This window comes from Erinaceus europaeus, chromosome 3 (genome assembly GCF_950295315.1).
Source record: "Erinaceus europaeus chromosome 3, mEriEur2.1, whole genome shotgun sequence".
Taxonomy (NCBI): Eukaryota; Metazoa; Chordata; class Mammalia; order Eulipotyphla; family Erinaceidae; genus Erinaceus; species Erinaceus europaeus.
This window is the reverse complement of record NC_080164.1, coordinates 19,514,671-19,533,914: the sequence shown is the minus strand read 5'-3', so window position 1 is coordinate 19,533,914 and position 19,244 is coordinate 19,514,671. Positions and strand designations below refer to the sequence as shown.

Genomic DNA, 19,244 nt, shown 5'->3' with positions numbered 1-19,244 from the left:
CCATCTGCCTGAGGCTTTACAAACTGCTTAGAATTCTGACTTCAGAGACTGAGCTACAACTAAGACGAGGAATCTGACTTATCTAGCAACTCATATTTATGAGGAAGACTAGAACATCACTGAGCTCTTATACACACAGTGCTCAGAGTCAAACCTAGGATCTCAAGCTCGCAAGTCCCATGCCCTGGTGCTGAGCTGTCTTCCTGGCCCCTGAATTATTTTACTAATGTAATTGGGGTCAGGTGGGTGGCACATATGGTTGAGCACACATGTTACAATGCGCAAGGACTTAGGGTCAAGTCCCCTGATCTCCACCTACAAGCTGAAAGCTTCTCGAGCAGTAAAGCAGTGTGCAGGTGTCTCTCTGTTTCACAGTCGATCCCTTCCTCTTGATTTCTCTATGTCTCTATCCAATAAATAAAATCTTTTTCAATTATCAATGCTTTGTTGTCACTTATCATCAATGGCAGCTGGGTAGATAGTCTCCACACTGGAGCTTTCCTTCTTATAAACAAAAGAAGTTGACATTTTAAAACAACCACTGAGTGACTGTACTTTCAGAAGGCATGACTAGATTCATTCACTCACTACAGCACCAGGTGTTCCCTTATTACCTCCAGGAGTGTCACCCCGCTTTTCTCCCTTATTTCAAAGCCAGGAGGTTGGGATGCCTTCACCATTACACTCAGAAGTAACTTTGCAACACTTCAGCTTCATCCATAATTGAAGGATGGCCAGGTTGGAATTCTTTGCACAGGAGGAATGCAAGGAAGGTTTAATCGCTTTGCAACATCTGCACTACCTGGCTGAGAAGTCAGCTGCTACAGGTGGATTTCCCACACCCTGCAAGGAAAAAGCAAACTGGCTCAACACCCTCCTGCACCTGCTACTGACCCCATCACGGCAGAGCTGCACCTGAGCTGTCCGGAGCCCACGCCCGGAGCACCCCTGATGGCCCCAGCCTCTTCACACCCAGCTCAAGACAGGAGACTGAGGTCAGTTGTGTGATGTCAGAGCTGCCTCCTGCAGTGACATGTTGCAGGGACTTCATGCTGATCACATACTTTCCTTCCTGGGAGTCCAAGTGACTGAGGTCCAGTCCTCTTCAGAGTCAACCCCAATGTTACCTCCCAGAGAGGCCTTTATTTAAAGGATTTTTTAAAACTTTTATTATTTTGGATAGAGACAAATTGAGAGGGGAGAAACTAGTGGTGCACCTGGTGGAATGCACATGTGTCTCTCTCCCTATCTCCCATCCCCTCTCTATCTCTATCCAACAAATAAGTAAATAAATATTTTTTTAAAAAGAGAGAAATTGAGAGCAAAGGGGGAGAAAGAAACAGGAAAGAGGGCAGAGGGTAGATAGCATAATAGTTATGCAAAGAGACTCTCATGCCTGAGGCTCCAAAGTCCCAGGTTCAATCCCCTGCACCACCATAAGCCAGAGTTGAGCAGTGCTCTGGTAAAAAAGAAAGGAAGGAAGGAAGGAAGAAAGGAAGGAAAGAAGGAAGGAAGGAAGGAAGGAAGGGAGGGAGGGAGGGAGGGAGGAAGAAAGAAAGAAAGAAAGAAAGAAAGAAAGAGGAAAGAGAGAGACAGACACCTGCAGCACTGCTTCACTACTTGTGAAGCTTTCCCCCCACCCCCACAGGTGGGGCCAGGGGGGTAGAATCTGGGTCTCTGAGCACTGTAATGTGTGCACCCAACCAAGTACACCACCGCCCAGCCCCATGAGGACCTTTAGGAATACAAACACCCAGACCTTTCATAAGCAGGACAGCCCCTGGGAGAAGCTTCCTGAGCCATTATGACACTCACCTCCCATCAGGCTGATCAGATGGGACTGTGTTCGAATACTCAGACAGGGTCTCTGCATTGCAGGAGGGTCTGTCCAGTTGTTCACAAGTGGGGGGGTGGAGTCCCGAACTGGCCTGTAGCTAAGGGTGCCTCACTTTTCTTGTCTCTCAGGCTCAGACTCAGCTACAGCTTGTTTGGCTGTTGGAGAACTTTGCTGGAGCTTTTTATTGTTATTGTGTTTATTTGGGTTTTTTAAAATTTCATTATTTTTATTTATTGGATAGAAACAGCTAGAAATGGAAAGGAAGGGGGAGAGGGAGAGAGAGACAGAGAGACACCTGGAGCCCTGATTCACCTCTTGCAAAATTTTCCCCTGAAAGTGGGGACCAGGGGCTTGAACCCAGGATCTTGTGCACTGTAATGCTGTGCCACCGCCTGGCCCCAAGGTTTATTTTCTTTTTATTGAGGTTAACACTTGACAGAGCATTTATTGACATGCGCCTGCAATTTCACTATGAACCAAACCCCAAAGTTGTCTCCCTCCCCTGAGTCCTTTGCCTTGTTTGCTTTGGTAAAATAGTTTTTGTTTATTTGTTTTTGGTGTTTTGTGGACTTCTTTTTTGCTTTGTTTGTTTTGTTATTTATTATTTATTTATTTTTGATTTCGACAACAGTTGAGAGGGAAGGGAGAGATAGGGAGAGACGCCTGCAGCATTGCTTCCTTCCTCGTACTGCTTCCCTGTTTCTGTTTTTTGCCTCCACAGTTTCTCGGGGGCTTTACACCTGCACAATCCCTCTGTTCCCACCAGACACACACACACACACACACACACACACACCTTTAATCCAAATAGAAGATGAGAAACTAAGAGGGAGATAGAAAAAAGCCACAGAACTATTCACTCTATGCAGCTGTTAAGAACAATGAACCCACCTTCTCTGACCCATCTTGGATGGAGCTAGAAGAATTATGTTAAGTGAGCTAAGTCAGAAAGACAAAGATGAATATGGGATGATCCCACTCATGAACAGAAGTTGAGAAAGAAGAACAGAAAGGGAAATACAAAGCAGACTTTGAATGTAGAGTAGGACACCAAAGTAAAAATCTCTGGGTTGAGGGTGAGGGTGGATGTTTGGCTTCACAGGGGGGTGGGGGGAATGGGATTAGACACAGTCTTTTGGTGGTAGGAATGGTGTTTATGTGCACTCCTATTAACTTGTAGTCATATAAATCACTATTTAATTAATATGAGAGGGGAAAAATTGATTGAATGTCTCAAACTTTTCAATGCACAGACCATAGGCCGAGTCTTTTAAATGTTGACTCTCTAAAAAGCTTAGACCAGGGAGAATGAAAGCACCTGGTGGCATAACTCTATAAGACACAGCTATGTACAAAGAATGTCAAAGGACATAAATTACGCTGAGGGTGTGTATGACACAGCAAATCCGAACAAAGGGATTTTCAAAGTTAACCCAATTGCCAAATAATGTGATTACAGCAATAACTATCTATTGTCTTCTTAAACCCGAAGTCAGCAGGAACCTCCCGCTTCCTCTATAGAGCCTATATTTCCCCCAGTCCTGGAACCTCTAGGGTGGGGCTCACTTTCCTGCATGCTTCTCTCAATTCATACTAAATGATATCGCATCTGCTGATCTCAACCTAATCAACACAATGAGTACCACCTCAGCAAGCTTCACTTCAGACTGTGTCCAGAGACATCACATGTGGAAGGAATGTCAACCCTTCAGCCTCATTACTTGGGTGAGACCTTGCCTTTCATAAGATTCTTTAATTCCATTTCAGGTGTCTCACTTCCTAACAAAGTCCCAAAACCTAGATATAGACCAGGTCCCATGAGATAGGGCATATGTTCACATGTATCCATAATTTAGGGCAAAATATATACCTGAAAGCAAAAATGCACAATAGTCTGCAGTGAGTCAGTATATGCAGCAAGCAAGTAGAAAGACCTAAAAAGACACCATAAAGTTCCTAATGAAATAGTGTCTACTTAGGAGTAGATAACCTCCTCACCTATCTCCTATTACATTTCTCTCAGTCACTCCAAAGCTAACCTTCTCAAACTGAGGACTGCAAAAGCTGAATGAGGGCAAGAGACTGGCATACTTTAACGATGACTCTTTAGTCACTATCAGGCCACCTCATCAACTGGGGCTCTAGTCGGTAAGTCCTGAGATTCCCAAACAAACAAGATGGGCCTAGACCCCAAATAAATCCCTCTCTCCATTGTTACTGGTCATCTCTATCAGGAACAACACAATAGACCCCTTTGTGGGCCCCCATAGGACCTTGCCCTCAACATGGATCAACAATGATAGAGAATGTTCCAGCCTCCAAAGGGAGGCTGGACAACATACTCTATCTTCCACCTGAGGAAGATGGGTCCTGAAATTGGGGCAGCTTGGAACATTCCTACTCATGACGGCAGAATGTGAGCTCAGATCTACAGGGACGCAGAGGTCACATAGGCTCCTAAGCTGAATATGGGCCCCAGATCACATCAAATCAATGGGGTTCACAGTCAACAATATTTATACACCTTTCCCAGATTTGGAAGCCACTCTCTTCCCTGATCCAGCTTTCTGGTCCTTTTTCCAGCCATGACATCACCTCCCCAGACAATAAATTGGGTCCACCCGCATATCAGATGTCAGGCTCAGGAAAAAAAGCACTAGTGTAGTCATGGGCCCTTTGGAATATAACTACAATAGGCCTACAAACTATCTAAAAAATGGAAACCCCCAAATCTTCATCTGCAGTAATCCAGCCTTTAGGTTCATGATTAGTCAACAATTTATTTCGCTTTACATGTTAACTCTTCTTTCAGCCACCAGGTTCCAGATGTCACCATGATGGCAACCAGACTTCCCTGGACAGACAACCCCACCAATGTGTCCTGGAGCTCCGCTTCCCCAGAGCCCCGCCCCACTACCCACTAGGGAAAGAGAGAGACAGGCTGGGAGTATGGATCGACCTGTCAACGCCCATGTTCAGCAGGGAAGCAATTACAGAAGCCAGACCTTCCACCTTCTGCATCCCACAATGACCCTGGGTCCATGCTCCCAGAGGATTAAAGAATAGGAAAGCTATCAGGGGAGGGGATGGGATACGGAGGTCTGGTGGTGGGAACTGTGTGGAGTTGTACCCCTTTTATCCTATGGTTCTTGTCAGTGTTTCCTTTTTATAAATAAAAATTATATTAAAAAAAAAAAAAAAGAACTACTCACCTGGGCTCAAACTCCTGGTCCCCGCCTGAAGAAGGGAAGCTTCATGAGCAGTGAAGCAAGTGCTACTGGTGTCTCTCTCCCTCTTTCATATCCCTCTCTCCTTCAATTTCTCTCTGTCCTATCAAGTAAAATTTAAAAAAGGGAGAGAGGAGGGGAATGGCCGCCAAGAGAGGTAGGTTCACTATGTAGGCAAAAAATAAGATAAAATAAAATAAAATAAAATGGGACCAGGTGGTGGTGCAGCTGGTTAAGCACATGTGTTACAATGCGCAAGGACCCAGGTTCAGCCCCTGTCCCCACCTGCAAGGGAAAAGCTTTATGAGTGGTGAAGCAGGGCTGCAGGTGTCTCCCTGTCTCTCCCCCTCTTTATCACTCCCTTCCCTCTTGATTTCTGGCTGCCTCTATCCAATAATTAAATGTAATTTTAATAAAATTTTTAAAAAAGAAGAAAAGAAAAGAAAATGTGTGTCCTCTACTGGGTTAGCAACCCGCTGCTTCAGGTTTTGTCTGTCACACGCCTGGCTAGTGGGAAAGTCTCTGAGGTCAAAGAAACACAAGGTAACAGAGCCTTAGAAAAATAAACAGCTCTTTTTTATTTCTACTTCAAAATAGACTATGTACAGCTGGGAATCTCAGAGGGAAGAAGGTCAGGAGATGATCCCCGTCAGAAAAATAAGATTAAAAAAAATAGAACCGCCCACTTCAGAGCTGTCATTCAAGCAGCTAAAAGGGGCAGGAGCCGCCAGCTGTCTTGCACGTGGGGGAGGGGAGAGCCGCCCCTCCAGGGTGCCCCGCAGCGCCTCACCGGGGCTTCATGTCTAAAAGTTCCTGGAGCGTCTTGAGGGCCTGCTTCTGCTGTCCCGCAGCCAGGTCTTGCAGCCGGGGGCCCATCTGCTCCCGGAGGCTGCGAGCCAGGCGGGACACCACAAAGCGGGCCTGGCCCCCAAGTCCCCGCAGAAAGCCGTTCCCGGTCATGCGCTCCAAGAAGTACCAGAGCACAGGGAGGACATGGCGCTCCACGGCCTGGGGCTTGCGAGGGTACACCAGGGCCACCAGCACTGTGGACAGAAAGAGGATGGTCACTCAAGCAGACACTTGTCTCCCTGCTCCAACCCTCCCTCCAGGGTCACCACCTCTGTGTCCCCCACAGGCAGGCAGCCCAGCAGGGCCCATCACACACTGCACACAACACCTAGGGCTCCCCACACACTTAGAAGCCCATAAATATGTTGCACTTCCTCATTTCTTTAAAAATTTATTCTTTTTTAAAGAATTTTTTTTAAGATTTTATTTATTTATGAGAAATGATAGGAGAGAGAAAGAACCAGACATCACTCTGGTACATGTGCTGCCGGGGATTGAACTAGGGACCTCATGCTTGAGAGTCCAAAGCCTTATCCACTGCGCCACCTCCCGGACCACTAAAAACTTATTCTATGGGAGCTGGGCAGTAGCGCAGTGAGTTAAGCGCACATGGTGCAAAGCACAAGGGCCAGTATAAGGATCCCACTTTGAGCCCCCAGCTCCCCACCTGCAGGGGGTTGTTTCACAAGCGGTGAAGAGGTCTGCAGGTGTCTATCTTTCTCTCCCCCTCTCTGTCTTCCCCTCCTCTCTCGATTTCTCTCTGTCCTATCCAACAGCAACAACATCTATAACAGTAACAACAACAGGGGCAAGGAAGCCAACATAATCCACTGCTCCCGGAGCAGTGGATTTGTAGTGCAGGCACCGAGCCCCAGTGATAATCCTGGAAGCAAAAAAAAAAAATTATTCTATGAGAGACCCGCATATGTGGTGTCAGGGATAGAACCCAGGACTCCCAGCCTATAAGACAAGCACTGTAGAGGGCCAGGCAATGTTGAGCATACACATTCCCAAGCTGAAGGGCCTGGGCTTAAGCCCCTACTCTCCACCTGCAGGGGAAACGCTTCACAAGCGATGAAACAGGTCTGCAGGTGTCTCTCTCCCTCTCTACCTCCTCCTCCCCTGTCAATTTCTCTGCCCCATCAAATAATAAATAAATAAATAAATAAATAAATAAATAAATAAAATGGTTTAAACAAAAAAAAGAGGGGAAATGGTCCCCCAGAGCTGTAGATTCATAGTGCTGTCATCAAGCCCCAGTGATAGCCCTAGTGGCAATATAAAAATTAATAAATAAGGGACAACACTCTACCCACTGAACAGCCTCCCCACCCCTCAGTGCTGCGGTATCTCCCAAGTGGTGCCTGGATCGGAACTTGGGTGACACACGGCAAGGTATGTGCCCTACCTGGTGAACTATCACACTGCCCCTTGATTTCTTAGTATCTGCTTATGGCAGAGGGGGTATGGGCAGGGCCTGAAAATGGCTCCCACTCCACAGGAGAGAAGAAAAAGCAGACATACCTGGACTGAGCCCTGCCTCTCTGTGGAGATGATCATTCTGAGCCAGGCTCCTGAGATGGTGACAGCGTGGATGGTAAGTGTGTGCTGAGGCCTGAGGGAGAGTTCGGCTCCCTCAGAGCACCTGCCTGCCATGCACGGGCCCCGACTTCCATTCCCAGCACCACTAGAAAGCACCAAGCGCAGAAGCACGAATGGTGCAGCCATGCTTGGTTCTCTCTCTCCTTCTCTCGCTCCTTCTCTCCTCTCTCTCTCTCTCTCTCTCTCTCTCTCTCTCTTTCTCTCTCTCAAAACATAGCAAATAATAGGGGCTGGGGAGATAGTTCAGCAGGCTCGTGTGTGTACAAGGGCTGGGTTTGTCTCCAACACTGCAGAAGAAAATTACAGAGTCAGTAAAAGTGTGCAAGCTGTTTGGGAAAGCACAAAACAGCCCTTAGTACCAGCGCTGCTTCAATTCACACACCACCTATGAAAGTTCACAAAGGAGAAAACTGTGGCAGAGGGAGAAGTCTAGATGCTCAGCAGACAGAGGATCCCGGAAAACCACACAGCTGGCAGACAAGAGACCAGTGTGGCCTCACCAGAGTCTGGACACAAAATGTCACCAACCCCGCAGCGATCTGCTGTGCAAACCCTTGAGCTCTGCACAGAGCCTCCATTCAGTGATAAGCCCCCCCAAAATCGAATTACCCAAGTCCTCCCCTTTCTCTAAACCCCAGAAGGGGATAGGTACCTGGGTTAGACCTTACCACTCACAGGGTGCAGGTTCAAACCCCAGCACCATATGCAAGTGTCACAGCATCAAGCATCAGGAGAAGCTCCAGTACTGTGGTATCTCTCCCTTTCTCTGTATCTCTCTCTCTCTCTCTGCCTTTCTGTCTGAATGAGAAGTGACTCTGAGTGGAAAAATCATGTGCACATGAGACCACAGCTCATCAAAAATAAGTGATAATCCAATTGCCGCGAGAATAACCTGGAGAGACTTTGACAGCACAGGGCAGCAAAATACCTGTATCTGCCACTTGTCTTTTATTTCAGGGGGAAAGTGGATGAAGAAGGCTCCAGAAGTGGCCAAATACACCAGCAAGCCCTTCTTCCATCCCAAAATGAGTCAGGTGTGCAGCCCTCCAGCCCCCATGATCCTCCTGCCAGAGGCCATCATTCTCTCTCCATCTGGAACAGGGGCTACAGGCCACCTACTGACAGCGGTGGCCCTTTACCTAGCAGAGGTCAGCAGCCTCTGAGAATCAAGAGGAGGAAAAACCCAGTCAATTCTGGCTTAAAAGGCAGTGCAAGGAATTAGTCAAAGATTTGCTCTTGCTAAGCTGTGCTATTTTTAGTCCATATACTGTTTCTTCTCTTGCTCTCTCTCTCTCTCTCTCTCTCTCTCTTTCTCTCTCTCCCCCTGCCTCTCTTTGGAAACTCCTTGGGCAGGGCTTGGAGATAGCTGGGGCATAGTTCCCATCTCTGAAATGGGGTACCAGTACACCTCAGGGCCCCATAAGTCTCCCTCCAAGGCTCATGCTGACTCTGAGCAAGAGAACAGGGGTCATTGTCTGGTGCTCAGAGTGGCCTCGGTCACATGGCTTCGACCTCATCGCAGGGCACTGCAGCTGCCCTGGGGCCTCTCAGTGCTACCTCACTGCCCCGCTTCAGGCAGGTCTGGCACATGAGTGGGAGCAAGGGGCCACTCTGGGGAGTCTAGGAGGGCCAGACCAGGGGATAGAGGCCAAGCCTTGAGCAAGAGAAGGGGCATGGTGGAACTGGAAAGACAACTGGCACCCCAACATTTGACGCTGCCAGGAGCACATGCATGGGGGAGAGGAAGGAGGGGTCAATCAGGTGGCACTGAAATGGAGTGGGCACTACCCAAGTGGAAAAAGGAGGAAGGGAGGGAGGGAGGGAGAAGAGCATTTCAGGCAGGGGTGGGAGTCTGGGAGGAGGCCGCAGGTCTGCACCCCATAGGAAAAAGCTGGGCTCATGGGGTGGAGGCCGCAGGGCAGAGAGATAAAGGCTTGGCTCAGAACTAGGCTCCTGGGGACAAGTCCTGATTCACAGACCTGATACACAGGCTTCAAGCTCTGAACCTCTTTCTGAGCTCCATTTGACTTTTTCCTGGAAGGTTGATGATGGGTCCACTCCTTTGTGGAGTGGCTGTGAAGGTCAAATAATCTGGTGTATATAAGTAGGAGTGAGGAGAAGGGCAGCATTACTCTGACTCCTCTGCCTTCTTCCTGGATGGGGAGGAGGCTTATACAAGTAAGGAAGATCCAAATCAGGTACCCTGCCCAAGGTCAGAGTTGGCAGGTGGTAAACGGGTATATCCACCCCAAAGCCTATGACCTTTCTTGAATGACACCTCCATGGTCACAAGAGCAGTTTGGACCCTGGGATAAAAACCACTCCTGGGATAAAACCACTCAAGATATATCCTGCAAACTCAAAGCAGACATAGGCTTAGCTGACGGAGGACCTGAAACCTGCTCCAGCTACAGCAATAGAACACTACTGCTCACGTTTCGCAGACCCAAGCATAGCTCAACAGGCTAGATCTCAGTGTTTATCCAGCCCTGCAAACAGGGAGGTCCAAAAACATCCACCCTGAAACTGCAATGGAATAAACTGAGCCAGGGGTGTGTTTATATAGGCAGAGGGGCGGGGCTACATGTGTTTATGCAAATAAGGCTCAAAGCCACTGGGTGCAGGGCAGTGGCACACCTAGCTGAGTGCACCTGTTACCATGTGCAAGGACCTGAGTTCAAAGCCCCCAGTTTCCACCTGCAGGGTGGGGGTGGGAGCTTCACAAGTGATGAAGCAGTGCTGCAGGTCTCTCTCTCTCCCTCTCTCTCTCTCTCTTTCTTCAATTTCTCTCTGTCCTATTAAATAAGTGACACTAAAACCATATCCCTTTTAAAAAATATATAATAAAACAAAAAGGCACCAGGAGTCAGGCAGTAGCGCAGTGGGTTAAGTGCAGGTAGCACAAAGTACAAGGACCAGCGTAAGGATACTGGTTCAAGGACTGGCGTAAGGATACTGGTTCAATTCCCCAGCTTCCCACTTGCAGGGGGGTCGCTTCACAAGTGGTGAAGCAGGTCTGCAGGTGTCTTTCTCTCCCCCTCTCTGTCTTCCCCACCTCTCCCCATCTCTCTCTGTCCTATCCAACAACAATAATAACTATAGCAATAAAACAAAAAGGGCAACAAAAGAGAATAAATAAATATTTTTTAAAAGGCTAGTCAACAATTTGTTTGGCTTTGTATGTTAACTCTCTTGTCAACCACCAGGTTCCAGATGCTAGCATGATGCCGACCAGACTTCCCTGGACAGACAACCCCACCAATGTGTCCTGGAACTCCGCTTCCCCAGAGCCCTTCCCCACTAGGGAAAGAGAGAGACAGACTGGGAGTATGGATCAGCCTGTCAACGCCCATGTTCAGTGGGGAAGCATTTACAGAATCCAGACCTTCAACCTTCTGCATCCCACAATGACCTTGGGTCTGTACTCCCAGAAAGATAAAGAATAGGAAAGCTGTCAGTGGAGGGGATGGAATACAGAGTTCTGGTGGTGGGAATTGTGCAAAGCTGTACCCCTCTTATCCTATGGTTTTGTCAATGTTTCCTTTTTATAAATAAAATTTTTTTTAAAAAAAGTCACCTTCACTGTGAAAACATGACCCTCACCAGCCTCTGGGCTCTGCCTGTTTTTACCCAGACTCAAGTCCACACTCAACTTCCTTTTCATGTCACTGTCAGCTGGAAGCAAGTGCCCCTCCAATGAAGCTGGAGAAAGCAGAGCAGAGCTGAAGGCCCTGGTCCCCTCCACATATCAGGGTCCAGAGCACCTGGCTGTGGGGTCCAGCAGGAGCTGAGACCCAGCCTGGACTCAGCTTACCAGGCCAGGCACAGCCAAAAAGGAACAACATTGTCCCATCCTCTCAATGATGCCAGCTCTGACTAAGCCCTGCTCCCAGGAGGTGGTGTCTGCCCAGAAGCTGTGGCTCTTGCTGGTGCATACCAGGGAACCCTGTGAACTGTATAGTGGGAGCCCTGGTTGTGAAGAGGGAGGTGTGCAGACCTTATGTTAAAAAAATGAGTTTGGTGTCGAGTCTACAGCCTGCCTCATTTTGACCTGAAGATGGTCTCCTGGTAATGAAGGGATTGTTTGGCTTGTTTGTTTTGGTGTTTTTGTTTGTTTTACCAGTGCTCTGCTAAACTCTGGGTTTGGGTGATACTGGGGTTTGAACCTGGAACCTTTGGTGCCACAGGCATGAAGGCCTTGATGCATAACCAATATGCTATCTCCCATGGGAATTGTTTTTTAAAAGGAGACATCACAATGTTGAATCATTTCTGGGTGGTGTTTGTTATTTTGTTGTTATTGCTGTTGTTGTTATCATTTTCAGTCGTAAGTTAGTTCAGACAAAGGTCAGATGAGGACAGACACAGGCTGGAGGGCTGTGGGAACAGGCTTGGGGGTGGGGGAGGCACACTCACCTGACAGGCGATCAGTGACATCAAGAATGGCACGGCCACTCAGGAAGCGAATACGCCCAGCAAAGGCCTGGAGGAGGCAGAGGTTGTCTGAAAGAGACCAGACATTTCAGTCAGGAGGTCGTGGGCCCATATGCTCTGTGCCAGACCCATGACACCTTGGTGGGGAAGAGGCCCTTAGGGAGCTGAGTTCCCAGCCCCTACCTGCAGGGAGGAAGTTTCATAAGTGGTAAAGCAGTGTTGTAGGTGTCTTTCTCCCTCTGACTTCCCTTCCCCTCTCAATTTCTCTCTGTCTTATCAAATAAATAAACGAGAAAGTAAAAATAACATAAATAAAAAGAATACACACAAGGGAATACACATCCTTTACTTCCATGTGCCTCTGGGTTTGAACCAGGGAGACACTCCCCAACCAGACCCCAGCATGGGGCAACCACAGCACAGCTCAGTGGAGGGGGATCAGGGAACAAGGGCACCTCTCAGGGCTGTGGACACGGGGCCTGCCTGCAGCTGGCAGAGGGGAGGGAAGGGGCACCCCCACAGATGCCCCAGCCAGGGGACCCAGGCCCAACAGCTGACCTTCTCAAGACCAGCTTTCTCCCTGCAGGGGACAGGGTTCAGAAGCCTGCCCGGGAGTCTCTGCAGGCAGGCTGCACCTTCCCTGAGCCCTGCAGCCCCACACAGAGCCCAGCATCCCCCAATGGTGGGCACCCAAAGCTTTGCTTTGCAGTCAGGCAACAGTTCCAGCTGAGAGCTCATTCCTGCCACCCCCCAGCTCTCCTCCTGGGACCTATGAGGCCTGAGGAGGAGGGAAAGACACATATTCAGTACATCTGCCTTGGAAGAAGATGTGGCAGCTTCTAGAACACTGCAGTTTGCAGGAAGTGGTCTCTGAGGTGTCTTGGAAAAGCTGAGATGGTGTAAGAACCAGTGTTCATATCACCACCAGCTGCACCGTTGTTTCCACCTGTTTCTACCTGTTGGTTCTACCTTTCCCGGCTCATCAAGAGCCACGTGCTAGACTCAGGGTGTAGGATTCCTCTCTCCTGGCTCTCTCCCTTTGCAGCACTCAGTCCAGAACATTCTCTGGACACAGCTGCACTTCCCAAGTCTATAGACTCCAGTGGCTGGACTCTCTTCCCAGGTTACTTTCCTGGCAGACGTCACCTTCCAGGTTACATGCAGGTACAATGAAAGGCAGTAAAACCTAGTGGGCAAGGTTGGGAGCTCTGGACTCTGGTTCAGGTCAACTGGCTTTGACTCCTGGTTCTCCCACCTTCTCAGTGTCACTCTCTCCCTCTGCCCCTCAGTCTCTCTGGCTGTAAAATGGGGGTAATACTCAGACCTTCCTCGTATTGCTGCTGTGAAGATGAAATGAGTTAGCAGCATGCTTGGGAAAGCCCTTTGGTCTGTGGCATGTAACTTTCAGCTGGGGTTGCACTCTGACTCTCAGAAATGCCATTACCCTATCGATGCTCGGGAAGCCCAACAACCTTCGTGCAGAAGAGACCAATGAAGAGGCCGAACCCGACTTCTGAGCCTTAAAGCCCCAGCTCTGGTAGCCTGGCCTGGGATTTCCCTGGAGAAAAGGAAGCCACAGTCATCCCTGCACTGCCCACACAACAGGGCAAGCCAAACCAGAGGTGTGGAACAGAGATCACAGGTTGGTAGGCTGGGAATCCTGTCCCAACTCTACTCCAAGGCAGGGGGTGGGGTGGGAGAGGGGCATCATACCTGCCCTGTTGGCCAAGCCCTGAGACTCCCAGATGGCATCATCCGTGAGGAAACCAGAGCTTCTGAGAAAACCCCAAGCTGGCCAGCATGATAGCTCGTCTGCAGAGTGCACCTGCTTTGTCATGCCACACACTCCTCCTTGAAACTAGAAGAAGCTCATGCTGTGCTATCTTTCCCTCAGACACTCTCTCTCTACCACTCAAAGCCAGCAAAGCCCTGGTAATAACAAAACAAGACAAAAATCAATCACAAGGTATGCATGCAAGGGGCTAAGATCCCTGTTCAATCCCAGAACCACCACACACTGGAGCTGAGTGTACCACGCTGCTCTCTCTCAAAAAACAAACCTTAAAACACACACACACACACACACACACACACACACCATAAAAAAAATCATCAAAAAGCAAAGCAGCATGAATAGTGGGGGCACAGAATGCAGAGTTAAGACAGGACTCCTCAAAATCAACTCAAGACTAAGTAAGTTATATCGCACAGTAGAATTTTCTGGCCATCGGGAGTTGGGCAGTAGCACAGTGGATTAAGCACATGTGGCATGAAGCACAAGGACCAGCATAAGGATTCTGGTTCGAGCCCCGGCTCCCCACCTGCAGGCAGTCACTTCACAGTGATGAAGCAGGTCTGCAGCTGTCTAACTTTCTCCTTCTCTCCTCTGTCTTCCTCTCCTCTCTCCATTTCTCTCTGTCCTATCTAAAACAACATCAATAGCAACAACAATAATAACTATAACAACAATAAAAAAATAAGGGCAACAAAAGGGAAAATAAATATAAAAAAAGTTTTAAAAAAAGGATTGTCTGGCCATCAAAACCAGGAGTATTCATGACAAGTTAAGGAATCATGTTAGCTGAGAGAAGCCAAAAAGAGAAGGATGAATATGGAATGATCCCGCTCGTGGACAGAAGTTGAAAAATAAGGATAGATAAGAAAACACAAAGCAGAACCTGGACTGGGTTTGGTGTATTGCACCAAAGTAAAAGTCTCTGGGGCATGGGGGAGGGTTCAGGTCCTGGAGCATGATGGCGGAGGAGGACCTAGGTGGGGAGTTAGTGTTATATGGAAAACTGAGAAATGTTGCATATATATCAACTTCTATATTTGACTTCAGACTGTAAACCATTAATCCCCCAATAAAGAAAAAAACAACTAATCAGAAGAATCAAGCTTTGGGACAGCACTTGACAGAGTTGTGAAAGTGAGCCCAGTGTGTGATCACATGTAACTGCTCCAGCCTGGCTCTGCTCGTGAAGCAGGAGGCAAATTCAAATGTGCTGTATAATCAGGAGCAGTACCCAAATGTACACAGAAAAAAATAAGCTAAGATGGGAACGTGATAGATGTTTAAATAGTCCCTCTTAGGAGCTAGAACTATACTTGAGATATTCCCCCCTTCCAAATGCCTTGTATTTTCCATTTTCTTCATAACTGAGAAGTATGACTTCCATCATAGTGAAGGTGCTTTGCTATCTCAGCCTTAACTGGGAAGACTGCATAGCAGAGCGGGTGACAGACAGAGAGCCCCGTGAGAGAGGCAAAGTCACACCTGTAGTGACAGCTGGGGATGTGTGAACAGGGGAGAGAAAACACTGAGACCCTTGTCAACAGCTGGTGTGTCAGTGAAGCACCACAGATGAATTTTTAAGTTCTATGAACAGCGTAATAGTGGTTGTATTGTTGATACACACCATGAATGAATTTAGTAAATCCAAGGCGCACAATAGCCAAGGAGGTCTGAAGCCTCTCCCAGCCCCAGCTTATCTGCTCTCCCAGGCACCAAGCAAGAGCTGCTCTGAATGAGAAAGAACTCTAGTGCTCAGGGGCCTGCCCGGGAGATCAGGCCATGAGGGACAGAGCTGTCACAGCTGATATGTTCATCAGGAGGGTTTCTACTCTAACTACCCCTGTAACATAGCCCAAAGCCTGAACCTTGGAAGCTGCCTTGATGCCCACAACAGTCCCCCTGGATTGAAAGGGCTTGGAGCAGAGTGGAGAGGACCCCACTCCGGCCTCAGCCCTGGAGAAGCCCCAAGCCAGGCAGTGTCCCCCATGTCTCCATCCTCAAAGGCCCAACCCTAGAAGGGGACATGGACAGAAATACCCATCTATGCTGCGAGTCACCCCACCAGCTGGCCTGCTCCCCACTCCCAGGAGGAGAGCTGGGGGGTGGCAGGAATGAGCTCTCAGCTGGAACTGTTGCCTGACTGCAAAGCAAAGCTTTGGGTGCCCACCATTGGGGGATGCTGGGCTCTGTGTGGGGCTGCAGGGCTCAGGGAAGGTGCAGCCTGCCTGCAGAGACTCCCGGGCAGGCTTCTGAACCCTGTCCCCTGCAGGGAGAAAGCTGGCCTTGAGAAGGTCAGCTGTGGGGCCTGGGTCCCCTGGCTGGGGCATCTGTGGGGGTGCCCCTTCCCTCCCCTCTGCCAGCTGCAGGCAGGCCCCGTGTCCACAGCCCTGAGAGGTGCCCTTGTTCCCTGATCCCCCTCCACTGAGCTGTGCTGTGGTTGCCCCATGCTGGGGTCTGGTTGGGGAGTGTCTCCCTGGTTCAAACCCAGAGGTGCCTGGCAGTGAAGGGTAGGTCAAAGGACTTCAAAGGTCACCAAAGGGAGTCTGTCTCCTCAGGATAAAGTCAATGCTGGCTGTGACCTTGACTCCCTGGACTCCCCACAGAGCAGAAAAGAAGTGTTTACACAGTGAACCTGTTTCCAGGCTTCCACTACTGAAATGTTCTTTTCTTTTTTTATTGCCACCAGGGTTATCACTGGGGCTCAGTACCAGCACTACAAATCCACTGCTCCCAGTAGTCATTTTTTCCCTTTTTTCTTTCTATATTTTACTTTAATAAGACAAAGAAAAATTGAGAGAGGAGGAGAGAGAGAGAGAGAGAGAGAGACACTTGCGGCACTGCTTTACTGCTCATGAAAGTTGGTGCGGTGCAGGGGCTCAAACCCGGGTCCTTGCACAAGATGATATGTGTGCTCACCCCAGTGCACCACCACCCTGCCCATTTTTGAAATGTTCTGCAGACACTCACATTTCCTGTAGAACCCAGAGCCCAGAAAACCTCATAGGCACAAAGAACTATCATGGGAGAAAGTTCCCTCTGCTCCAAGTGGCTCCAAACCCCATGGCCTTGAGGGTGCTGAGGGTCCCCAAGAAGCTAGTGGGTCACCAGGCTCAGTTTGGGTAGTGCGGGGGTAAAGAAATACAGCCCTTCTCTTTGATGCCACCTGCCCCATCTCTGCCCCTACTGCCCAGTCCCCCATGACTGGGGGAGGTTTAGTGACCGCTGCCCATGTCTTCACATGTGGCCCAAACAGAGAGGGACAGATCCAACCCTGGTGACCCCTGGCAGTGAGAATTCTCTTTGGTGGCAACCTGAATGTCTCCAGTGCCACCTAGGTGTACAGGGAAAGTGGCTGGTCCTTCATAGGTTAGAGAATTTCCCAAGCCCTCAGAGGGTGTGATTTGCAGCAAAGCCACTTGACCTCAGAGTTATCATTACACCTGCTTAGTCAGCATCACCTGGAGCCCACACCTGCTTAGTCAGCATCACCTGGAGCTCACACCCGCTTAGTCAGCATCACCTGGAGCTCACACCTGCTTAGTCAGCATCACCTGGAGCTCACACCTGCTTGGTCAGCATCACCTGGAGTTCACACCTGCTTAGTCAGCATCACCTGCAGCTCACACCTGCTTAACATCACCTGGAGCTCACACCTGCTTAGTCAGCATCACTGGAGCTCACACCCGCTTAGTTAGCATCACCTGGAGCCCACACCTACTTAGCATCACCTAGAGCCCACACCCACTTAGTCAGCATCACCTGGAGCCCACACCTGCTTAGTCAGCATCACCTGGAGCTCACACCCGCTTAGTCAGCATCACCTGGAGCCCACACCTGCTTAGTCAGCATCACTGGAGCTCACACCCACTTACTCAGCATCACCTGGAGCCCACACCTGCTTAGTCAGCATCACCTGGAGCTCACACCCGCTTAGCATCAGCTGGAGTCCAGACCCTGTGTTTGCCCTTTGCATTCCACAGAGACTCACTAAGGATTTAGTGGGCTCCATCCACCCCTTGGAGAATGACTCCATGCCACTCCAGCACAGGCCTAAGGGCTGGACAGGAAGGCAGTGGCCCTCGTACCTGCACCCAATCCTCCCACCCACACAGGTTTCCATCTTTGCCCAGTCCAGGAGGTGAAGACAGCTCTGGGCACCTTCCCTCAGGCTGCACTGCCTCCAGATGTGGTCAAACCTCTCAGAGGCTATCCCTGGCCTCTCCCCAGGGTGCTCAACCCAACTAGAGGGAACCTTTGCCTTGTAATAATGTGGGAACCCAGACTCCCAGGAGGCTGGCTCCATGGCCAAAAGTGAAAACACCCCCCAAGGGGGAAGAGTTCCAAAACTCACTCCCAGGAGGGGATTCTGACGCTCCCCACACAGTGAAAGCCTGTTCTGCTTGGTGCCCCTTTTCCCAATAAATCCCGGGCAGCGATGATTTACCCAGAGCCCGGTTATTGGCAACAGCAATCTCACCCAGAGCAGCGCTGAGAACAAGCCGTAATTTAGGACTGGATTTACACTGTTTGTTCTACAGTGACACACTCAGCAAATCATAAATCCCCTCCGAGGTGGAGAGAGGAAATTGACAGTATTTATGGACTCGGAGGCGGAAAGAAGGACCTGACCAGGCCTTTGATTTGTAACTGAACCTTTTCCTGAAGGATCCAGCCAAGGACACAGGTGCTGCCTTCAGCCCTGTGGGAGCTTGGGGAGATGGGGAGACTGAGTGGGTAAGAATCTCCAGCCTGGGGAGGAATCCAGTGGGTGCTAAAGACAAGATGGTGTTGGGTGCCTGGGAGGTTTCTGAGGAAAAGACGGGTCTCAACGTGCACGACAATCTGTGCACTTGCCACACCAACATCAGCCTCTAAGAAATAATGTGATGATAACAATAACTATCCATTGTCTTCTTGAACCCTAAAACAGCAAGAACTTCACATCTCCACTATAAAGCCTATATTTCCCCCAGTCCTGGAGCCTTAGGGTGGGGCCCACTTTCCTGCATGCTTCTCTCATTTCATATCAAATAATATTGCATGTGCCAATCGCAATCTAATCAACACAACGAATACCACCTCAGTATGCTTCACTTCAGACTGTGTCCAGAGACTTCAGGTGTGGAATGACAACCCTTCAGCTTCATTACTCGGGTGAGACCTTTCCTTTCATAGTATTCTCTAATTCCATTCCAGGTGGTTCACTTCCTAACAAAGTCCCAAAACCTAGATATAGACCAGGTCCCCTGAGATAAAGCATATGTTCACATGTATCCATAAATTAGGGCAAAATATATACCTGAAAGCAAAAGTACAGAATAGTCTGCAGTGAGTACCCCCAACACTTCATCTGCACTATTCCAGCCTTTAGGTCCATGATTGTTCAACAATTTGTTTGGCTTTGTATGTTAACTCTCTTTTCAGCCACCAGGTTCCAGATGCCAGCATGATGCCAACCAGACTTCCCTGGACAGACAACCCCACCAACGTGTCCTGGAAC

General features: G+C 49.2%; 1 protein-coding gene and 1 non-coding gene across 2 annotated transcripts in view; one reads left to right on the top strand and one right to left on the bottom strand.

Moving 5' to 3' along the window:
- Positions 1–5,618: 5,618 nt before the first annotated feature.
- Positions 5,619–19,244, bottom strand: part of TOGARAM2 (TOG array regulator of axonemal microtubules 2) — a 53,697-nt gene continuing 40,071 nt past the window's right edge. The window contains exons 17-18 of the mRNA XM_060188421.1: positions 11,932–12,023; positions 5,619–6,107 (exon numbers count right to left, since the gene is read on the bottom strand). Coding sequence (XP_060044404.1) covers positions 5,851–6,107; positions 11,932–12,023 — 349 coding nt within the window. The 3' untranslated portion in view covers positions 5,619–5,850. The remainder of the gene's footprint in view (positions 6,108–11,931; positions 12,024–19,244) is intronic.
- Positions 8,342–8,473, top strand: LOC132537950 (small nucleolar RNA SNORA44). The gene has a single exon (XR_009549351.1). It is a non-coding gene; the product is annotated as a small nucleolar RNA SNORA44 (small nucleolar RNA).